A 10,556-nucleotide genomic window follows, 5' to 3' on the forward strand; every position below is an offset into this window, starting at 1 on the left:
GGTGGGAGCCAGCCGGCAAGTGGCAGCCCAGAAGAGCTGTTGTAGTAGCTACAGTACAAGCCCTGAGGGGGCGAGGAGGAGGAGGAGGGGAGGGAGGGAGGGAGGGAGGGAGGGAAAGAGGAGAATGGAGGGATGGAGGGACTGGGGAGCGAGTGAGGATGGGAGGAAGGGAGGTGGAGGTGGAGGTGGAGGGAGTTCAAACGGCGGCACCAGCGAGGCGTCCTCTGGTTCCTCTCACCTCGGAGCCATCCCTGAGGTGCAGGAGGTCCCCGCAGAGCGCCGCGCTCGTCTGACAGAGGCATCAAACCATCAGGCACCATCATACAAGATTCAAACACACGCACGGCGGGGGGGAGTTCGTTTGACACTCTGCTGTCTCTCTCACACATACATACACAATATCGTCGTTGTCGGGTGGAAACCTTGTATGTCCAAAACCGTTCGTTTTGCATTTATCATTTTAAAAAAATGATTTAAACTAGTGAAAACAGCCGATCTACAAGCACACAACGCCTCGCACCGCGAGACGTTGTGTGCTTGTAGATCTGCTGTTTTCACTACTTTTGTGCGACGACCTTGTATGATGAAGCAGGGCTTTACTTTGCGAAAGAAAGTACAAATTTGAAACTTGGAGATTACGAGGTTTCTGCCTGACAGTGACGATATGCACACAGCACCAATGTTCATAGTTCATACAAAGCTTTCACAAACATGCCCTCGTGGACATTAGCGCTCTCATATAAACACAAGTGAAACCATGTATGCACTCACTGTGATATTAAATGTTCTAAACTCTCACAGGCAGACGCCGACATGCACACAGCCGAATGGAATGGACGTAAACAACGAGCTTCCAAAGTGGTGTGTTTCTATACAGATAGAGACAGCGAGGTGAGGTGACATGCATCAGATCAACACAACAGCAGCCTCGCTGCAAAGCACATCAAAGTCAACATGTGGATTATTTATAGATGATAGCATACAGTAACAGAGAGACACAGGAAATACAACAGAATCTGAAACCGACATCAAAAATTAAACTTTAAATGTAGACAATAGACATCTGAGTGGGGGGAAAAAGAACACACATGGTTGAAGTCTCCAAGGTTAGAAGAGTAGAAAGAAAGTCAAAAGTAAAGCATGAATGAAAGAACTTAACGAAATGACGAAAGAAATGACGAAAGAAAGAAATTAAGAAAGAAAGAAAATGTCAAACTTAACAACAAATGAAAAAGACCAAACAAAGAATATGAGCACAAGAAAGGTGAAAAGATTAAAGGAATTTAGAAAAAAGCTTAACCTAACGCCTCTTAATTAAGTGCAAATACATGTTTTAACTCAAGCAGGATCTTGCCAGCCATTCTAAGAAGTGCAAAAGTAAGTTTGAAATAAACTAGAAGAGAAAGAAGACCACGAATCATTGTGTACAAGAACGGTGGTTAATCAAAATACACTTCCAGCTGAAGTGCAGATCTTATCACAGGCTTTGTGAGTTTGTGGCACAAGTACACGTGGCCTGTGTTTGACTACAGATAAACGAACTGTTGCTGTACCCTTGAAAAGGACATTGAGAATGGGCGAGGAGTTTTGGCATTTATTTTTGTATTGTGAGGAGGAGAGGCATGCTTCTCAAACACTGACTGTCAAGCTCAATCTAATCGGTTTATACTGAATCAATATAAACAGAAGAGGTAACATAAGAAAAGGTGTGCAAGAGACAATAGAGATACAAGGGAGTGCAAGTGTGTGAGAGGGAGGAAGATTTAAGAAGGTTCATTTGAGGAATAAAGTTATCTAAACTGAGATGAGCTAAATCTTGTTTTTATTGTAATATAGCAAACAAGGTAAAAGGGGTAACAGTAAATCAATCTGGGAAACTATTGATAATCTCACAGGGAGAGACCCAAACATTTTAGATTTTCATCTTATTTTTGAGTGCGACTCTCTTCAGTTTTTACTGTCTGTCACTGTGAGAGACTAGCCATCAATGAGAGGGTCAGTTTTATCCGTGAACATAGTAAATAAAGTCCTATTGCACACCTACTTACAATGTACAAAGGACAGTTTCGAAGGAGAGGATAGCCAGCGGAGAGAAGAAATGAAGTGGCCCTGCACACCATGTTCATTTATGAAGACACTAAAATGTATCTGATTCAGACAGATACCTGATGAATGTCAGATGACCAAAAACATTATTCTTCGTTAACTAAATAGAGCAGGGGTCTAAAACAGGGGGTCCGGGAGTTACTACGGGGGGGGGGTCGCCAAATCTTTGTGTGATAGGATCATGTTTTTTACATTAACCACTTGAACCCTAGCATCTCTATTCTGAGCGGAACATTAGCCAAAAATAGCAGATCTACAAGCTGCTTGTAGATCTGCTATTTTGGGCAAAGAGATTTGTAGAGGGAAAAGAAGTGTAGACTAAAGTATTTGACGGTTCAAGTGGTTAAATGTCTGAAAATACACATTACTCCAACATGATGACGGTGCTGTCAGACAATTCTACGTTGTCTAAGAAATCTATGAAAATGTTTAATCTGCAACACAATTTTATACAATAGGTAGTGGGGTCCCTGCTTCATCTCTCTCTCAGCTAAGGGGTCCTTGGCCTGAAAACGTTGTTGAAGACCCCTGAAATAGAGGTACAGGATTCATAGCTAAGGAGCACATAGAAGCGAGGACTAATCAGGACAGGGGGGCATGCCAGAAAATCTTCATAAAGTTGTGTCTGATCCCTAGTGTCTGTTAAGTAGATTCAGACACAAGATGAAGGAAAGTCAGTTAACAGACACGTTCATTCTTTTTCTATTCGTGTTTGCAAGTGTAGACAGTGTGCACCGTGAAGGACCACTAATGTTCTTCTCTACGTTGTTAATTGAACATAAACTCTTCAAGAATATCCTCGAGATTGTATTGCACAGCACTGTACCATTTTTGTCTCTCTGTGAAACCCTCAACTCAGCCTAATGTACCTACCTGACAACATGAAGAAGATATAAAGTCTGCTAAAAGCCACTGAAACTGCCTCTATATTTTGTCTATGATTAGGTCTTCTCATACATGCAAATAACATTGCTTTTTATTTCTAGCTGACCATTGATTACCTTGTCATTATGTGTCTTGTGTGTTTTTTGCTTCATGCTTTTTGTTAGTGAGCTGTAAAATGTTTTAATTGTGGCCTGCTGAAGGTACCGCAGATGACAATTAGGTACAGTGTAAGCCAACTGTGATAGTACAATACATTTATGCAGTTTAAAACTTCACATGGTTCCCTTAGGAACAAAATAAATAAATCAATAGAGGGGGATGCTAAACCAGAGAGCACAGGAAAGAGAAACGATAAGTGAGAGAACGAGGGAGAGACAGACAGAAAGCGAAAAAGAGAGCGCACAAGAGAGGCAGGAGCAGGGGAACAGACGGAGTGTGACAGACAGAGAGAAACAGAAAGTGAGCCCCAACTCCCAAGTGAGAAATGACGACGTGAAAGAGACAGACAGACAGTTATGGCTAATTCATACTTTGTCATATTATTTTGTCGCACGCCAAAGTAAACTTAGGAACTTCGCAAACTTAGGGCAGGAATTGGCATAATTGCTCAACTGTAAGAAGAAAAACATTATAATATATATATAAACATAAATAAAAAACATATTTGGCAAAAACATATTTTGCAAAAAAAAATAAGCAATTACTTCTAAAGTAAAAAGTAAATAATTGAACCATGGATGTTGAAAAAAAAAAAAACGATACATTCCCAGGGAGCGACACGGTCATACACTGAAGTATAAACAGGCTTTTGGGGACCAGGTGTGATTGCAGGTCGTGTTCTCTCCACAGATGTGCCAATGAGGCCCCTTTCTGTCACAGCTAGCCTACTAACAGCCCGGATACCCGGGAAGGTGTTGGCACTAAAGTGAGACCTCACCTTTATCCTCCTCAGTTCATTCAATGAAATGCTATTGAATTTTAGTACCTTGTAATTTAGTTTTCATCAGCTGTAAAAAAAGATATCTTTTATAATTAGTTTTATTATTATTCTTGTTTTGATTTGACAGTTTCATGGTGCTTTGTACCAACAATGAAACGTTATAGAAATCACGTTCATTATCGTTATTATTTTTGCCAAGTACAAATCACACAGAATGAAATGACGTTCCGCCAACATTCATCTCCATGACATGCAGTTAACTATAATGTTAACATAGGAAAGTTGTTTAATGACATGGCATTTGCAGACAAAAGTGATAACCGACAACTAGGCCTATATGAATGTGAGAGAGAGAGAAATAAAGACAATATAGAGAACATAAACACTTGTTTGTGTGAATAATGTAGAGTGCATCTTCTGTATACTAGGGTGTGACCAACTGCATAGAGAGGACAGAAGGCTGTGTGGAGTCAGTGTGTCCCTGCACTAGCCTCCCAGGAAGACCTCTGACAGGGGAATAGGCTGTTTCTATCAGGGAAAAATGCTTAGCTAATTACTTTCGATTTCCACTTGATACAACACTGAAGCTACGGAAGATGACAGTCGGAATCCTTTGCCTCCTTTTCGCCACGGTGGCCCTGGCAACACTGCCTTGTATGCTAGGGCATTCACCAAATATATATATATATATTTCTTTTTATGTTTTCTCTTTAAAAAATAATAGTTTATAAAGCGTGGCTACTAGATAGGAAGTCATAAGAATGAGTTGTCAATGCCCCTGGTGGATGAATTTGTTAATGCTCTATATACCAGGGCTTCTCAAACCTTTTTAGGCCGTGACCCCCAAAATAAATATATTTGAACTGGGGACAAGCACTTGGGATTGTAGGTATTAATGTGACTCGGTTCCACAGATAAATATTGTGAAAATAGCAGATCTACATGCTCACAACGTTGTGAGCATGTAGATCGGCTATTTTCACAATGTTCGCCTCTTGCTTACTTAATATTTGACAGTTTGGCCAGTCCTGTCGAATATTCAAATACTTTGAGGTCGAATAAATCGAATACTAAAAATCACTATTCGTGAATGCCCTATTGTATGCATGTATGGGGTTTCAGTCGGACGCAAACTTTGTTCATTAATGGTGAAAATGCCAAACAAAAGATTTAAATTGGAGAAAAGAAAAGAAAAACGCTTCTATGGTGTGATCAACATGTCACATCGGTTGTGACTCTCACAACTTCAGGCAGTCACTGCTGCAGCTGTGCAATGGGACTAGCTGGATAAATATGAAGGTCAAATATTAAAAAGGGAGGGGGATGCCTCATGCCTGTATTTTTGGTAAAAAGTTCTAAAAACGTCATAGATTTGTTATGTTTATGGTCATTTAATGCTCATTTACTACCATCTCAAGATTTTGTTGAAATGTACAAAAGAAAAACAATGTCAATAAAAAGGATTATGACAAAAGCCAATTCCTATTTACATTACTAGCCGACGAATCAAGCTATTATGATTCAATGTGCTCATGCAACTGCATTTTCAATTTATGCAGAAGTACATTTCCCAGGAACAATATGACACACACTGGACAATTTGACACACATTTCCAGGCAGCAAGTGTGTTTGTCTGAAACCAAATCTAGGTAGTGATGAGATATTAAAATGTATCAAAAATGTACGATATCTATCTAAACACTTTAAATATATACACTATATAATTGAAGACTAACCCTAACCCTAACCCTAAGACTAGACAGTTTGATTTGTCCACTGAAGAGTCTACTTTTCAGACAGTTTGCGTGTATATAATGAAATACAATAAATCGGGGCACAGTTGACTCAATCAAGAGGACGCATGCAATTGATCAAAATAAATATTTGCTCTGCTTTTGTAGGTATCGGAACTGCCCTTTATATACTATGCCAACCATCGGAAAGAAGTAGGCGTCAGACCAACTGTTTACCAAGCAAAACCAAATCGATTCTGTAACTGCCCACTGCGTCAATAGCCACGTCTCACTTTAGGAAAAAGAAATAACAGGCAAGGATTTTTAAAACAAACAAAATACTCTTGGCAATGCATCACGTTCTATAAAAGGGATAGTTCTATTTCAATGCATTATATAAAAAAGCATTCTCATCTTTATTGTGTCTTCCAACAATGTAACAAGCCATTACTCATCAAATCCTCTACACGCTGTAAGTCATTGCTTCCTCTGTTATTCAGTATTCCATACACATACAGTAATGTCAACTGAGGTAGAAGCAATGTTGCAATGCACAGTAAAAATAAGTTTACAGAAAACGTAACAGTCCAGAGATTCGACACATATCAAATGTCAACATTTTGTCCATAAATAAATATTGTGATTACACTATGACTTGATCACTTTAAAGTCATATTACCCAGCATGCTGTGTGGAAACTTCTGACCAGCAGCATGCAGTGTGTAGCCTACATTTTGGGTGTGGTGAAAAGTGGGGTACTCCCACCTGGTTAAGTGTCTCTGCGCCAAAGCCAATAACACATTTCCAGTATGAACCAAGCAGTCAATAAAGTCAGTGTCTGACTTTGTACAAAATAATGTCCTATGCTTCCTTCCCCCTTGTGATAATGATATCAATTGATGATGTACAGAGAAGAGAAAGTAACACATAGTCAGAACAAAAACATACAGGGTGAGGCAATGATAAACACTGCCACAGACCATAAACCCCCTACTAACTCTCTTATTATTCCTTGCTGCATAACTGCATCAGTTAAATGCCTGCCCTAAAGTATTGAAACAAGCTTGGCTTCGTGATAACACCTGCCTTATCTACCCACCTACAGACTAGCATACCTGCCTGCTGCTGCTGCTGCCTTGTTTATCTGGAACAGCACTCCTGGCCAGTTCTCATGGGGAGAAGTCAGTCACCAGACCTAAGTCTACAACTGCTCAGTGTGTGCAGTGTGAGTGAGATCCTAATCTGCTTGGAACAACCTGTGCTGTAGGTTCACAGTAACATTATTATCATGCACACTGACAACTATGTAGGGGACTTATTGGAAAACTATTGATTCACACATAAGAGTGCGTCTTTGTGAGATAGGATGGGAATGGAAATGAATGAATTGAATGCCTACTGACTGACACCATGGGGATTGGAGGGGTTCTTCATGCAGCACAGGAGAGGATAACACCCTGCTTGGAGCACCAAATTACACCCACTTTGATGTGCCATTGATTTCAAGTGAAGATGGAAGATGAAAATGTTTCAAGTGAAGATGAAAATGTGTTCAAAGCAACCCTGTCCCTGTCCACAGAATCCTTCCCTGAGTTGACCTTTAAATGGCCACAACAAGAACGGCTTTTATTTTCCACGCAGTCAATTCTTGTGGCCTGACAGTCGCCCCAACAACTTTCCCAGACGATTCAAGCTGAACCTACTAGACTTGTTTAACAGTCAGCTCACTGTACTGTAGTAGTGTTGGGTTGAGTTCAGTTAGACCCACTGGGTGGTGGTGGTGGGCGTTTTGCTACAGTAGCGCTGACATGTGCAAATGATCTATTCTGGTCTCACTGTCTTGCATGTTGCAACTGCAGAGGATCGTTGCATGGCCATGCATGCAAGTTGGACACGTTTACCTTATAAACAACACTTATCGTAGGCCTACAGTTTCCACTCTGCATGTCAAGATAACTAAAATGCGTCATATTTCAATGCAAACGTTCGAAACTGTCGCACACAGACAGACTGGGGGGAAAGTTTTGCTCAGTTCTGCAAACTTCATGTCGACGCACTCATTGCACTGACTGACTGAACTGACTGAAAGGCGCTATGCCCGGGCATGACTACGACTCTGATCAGTGATGGCTGTCTCAAAGTGGAGTCCTGGGGGTCCCCAGCTGGGGTCCCCAGCTAAAATGATAGTTAGGAACCCTGAAGGGTCCATTTAGTTCCATTTGTACGCTGTCTGAGTTAAATTAACATTGATTTTACGATATAAATCTGGGTCTCAGAGATAGAAATGCCATTAAATGGGGGTCCGTCCTTTAAAATGGTTGGGAATCACTGCTATAGAGCTATAACAATCTTCTCTTATGGGGGTCCCTGGCGTATCTTTTCAAATGGGGGTCCGCGGGCTAATAAAGTATAAATTTGGGAGTCCTCGTCTCCTTGACATTAAAAGAGTTTGGGAATCACTGCATTAGTTCTCCTCTCCCCCTACCTTGTCGGTGTGACATTCGCGTCTCCCTCTCCGTACGTTTCGTGTCCTTCCCCGGCGGCCCCGCCGCTCTCGTCCCCGTCCTCCACCGTCACGTCTCCCCCGGCGGTGACCCCCGTCGTCCCCGGGGCGCCTCCTCCTACGTTCTCCAAGCCCCGCTCCATGACATCTTCCTCGGCCAGATACGAGCTCAGGGCGGCGGGGTCCCTACTCCTCCTGATGGCGGAGCCCTGAGTCTGCGACGTCCCAATAATGATCAGCGTCCTCAGCAGCAGCAGCAGGAGCACCAGGCAAATGCTCACGTTTCCAGAGTGAAGCCTCCTTTCCATTTGGAAGACTGGCACATTTAGTGAGTTTAGGCGATTTACATGCCAGACAGTGGCCTTGTAAATCCTTACACAGACGAGACGACTACAAAACGTGCCACCCCCCAAAAAAAACTGTTGACACGACGAAAACCCCCTTAACACGACGCCCTTTCTATTCGAATCGAATGTATTCTTTATGTAAACATAAACAGCCACTGGGGCACCATGTTATTCCCTTTATACTTGACTCAAGAACTTGCCTTAGTAACGCTAAATCCCGCCCCGTTTCTATACCAGGATTGGGTCGTGTAATCCCTGCAGGTTATTATAATATCATGTAGACGCTTCTGATTGCACTCCTACACTGTCAATCTGACCAGCCCGTACGCTATTAATCCTACCGTAGGAGACGCCGTTTGAAGGAGCGCTCGTTTTATTGTCCACGACATTGCAAGCGGCGCGAAGGCCAGCGGACCTTGGTCCTGCTCTTCGCCCCCGAGCGCCGCAGGCGCGAGTGGCCGCGAAGAGCGGGCCAGGGCCGCGCGGCCGGCGGAGCGCCGCGCGAGTTACGAAGCCGTGGTGAATGCAATCGTTATATTTATGCCCAGGCCGTAAGGCCTGGGCAAGCCCACGATAAACGCCCTGTCCACGATAAACGCATTCACACCCGCCCGCGCAGTCCAAGTGACCACAGCCGAGCGCTCCAGAACTCCGCTCCAGCCAATCACAGGCCGCGCTTTCTAATTCATGCACACGCGTCTCCTATGGTAGGAACATTCGCAGCCCGTACACTAAGCACAGTGCGATTGCATCACTCGCCTGTCATTCAAGGAGGCGGGCGCTAGACGGACCAACCCCCTCCAAAACACTGTCTGTGATTGGATACGCCGCCGTCCGATAGGAACCACGCAGGCGCAGACCCAGCTTCCAGCCTTCCACGAAGAACACCAGCGTGTGATGCCAAAACTTTCCACAGTTTAGTAGGGGGAATTAAGGGACATTTTGTTACGAGTTGGATACAAACATGACATTTGATAAAGATGTCCCTTGGGTCATCCTAATACATCTAAGTGAGTTGTTGACAAAATTCAAAATGGCCACCAAAACTTTTGACCGTGGGGTTGACTCAAAAGACACCAAAATAATCACCAAAAGGTTCCCTACACTTTAATAAGGAGCTGAGTTTATATTAGCTCTGGTCCATCGCGTCCCCTCCCGGTGACGCTCTGACAGACCCGTCGGCAAATGAATAGACTGCGTTTTCTCAGCCCCAACGAGCGCTCAACTTCAGTCAAAATAAACAAAACTACTTCACTACTCACCAAACCAAAGGTAGTTTTGCGTTGTTCAAAGTCTATTCTCCGCGGTGGTGAGCCCCTCAGCACCCCACACACTCTGCAAAATACACTATTTTTGGCATGAAATAAAGTGCATCCAACTCGACCGCCGCTTATTTCCGGGTTGTGAACCATTGTATCTGCGGTGGCCGCTAGGTGGCTCGAGGTGGGTGTGTTTTATTTCATGACAAAAATAACAGAGTAGGTGGGATCCTGAGGGGCTCACCACCGCGGAGAATAGACTTTCAACAGCACAAAACTACCTTTGGTTTGGTGAGTAGTGAAATAGTTTTGTTTATTTTGACTGAAGTTGAGCGCTCGGAGGGGCTGAGATATCGCGGTCTAACCATTTGCCGACGGGTCTGTCAGAGCGATGGACCAGAGCTAAATTTATATCGGTTCGGCACTGTCCAGACCACGATATGACGTCATTCAGCAGGGGGGCCTCACCCTCAAACTCGGCGGTTCGGTGGTGCCAAAATGTTGTGGCCTCCCGAGTCCCGACTTAATTTCGGTGCTCAGCGCTGTCTTCTCATTCATTCAGCCCAGCTTCAAGTTCATATTTTCAAGCCAATGAAACAGCGGTTGTTTGGAAGGGAGACAAGCCGACTCCCAAATGCTTGTGGCTGTGTATTGAGCGTTGCATAGCGGATACATTGTCAGCTGGCTCTGGCTGGAGAATGACGGACTGACAACAGACTGGGAGGCACTGGGAGCTTTGCTGCGTGTCTCGCTAGTCGCTGACCGTTTTAAAGAGAAAAGAA

The 10,556-nt window shown here is 43.4% G+C and overlaps 1 protein-coding gene across 1 annotated transcript in view; it reads right to left on the reverse strand.

Annotated features, from left to right (window-relative positions):
- eif2ak3 (eukaryotic translation initiation factor 2-alpha kinase 3) overlaps positions 1–8,613 on the reverse strand; it is a 67,987-nt gene extending 59,374 nt beyond the window's left edge. Inside the window, exon 1 of the mRNA XM_080751262.1 lies at positions 8,151–8,613. Within this exon, the coding sequence (XP_080607388.1) occupies positions 8,151–8,476 (326 nt within the window). The 5' untranslated portion in view covers positions 8,477–8,613. The remainder of the gene's footprint in view (positions 1–8,150) is intronic.
- Positions 8,614–10,556: the final 1,943 nt, after the last annotated feature.

Source organism: Nannobrachium achirus (assembly GCF_963921795.1).
Source record: "Nannobrachium achirus genome assembly, chromosome: 20".
Classification (NCBI taxonomy): Eukaryota; Metazoa; Chordata; class Actinopteri; order Myctophiformes; family Myctophidae; genus Nannobrachium; species Nannobrachium achirus.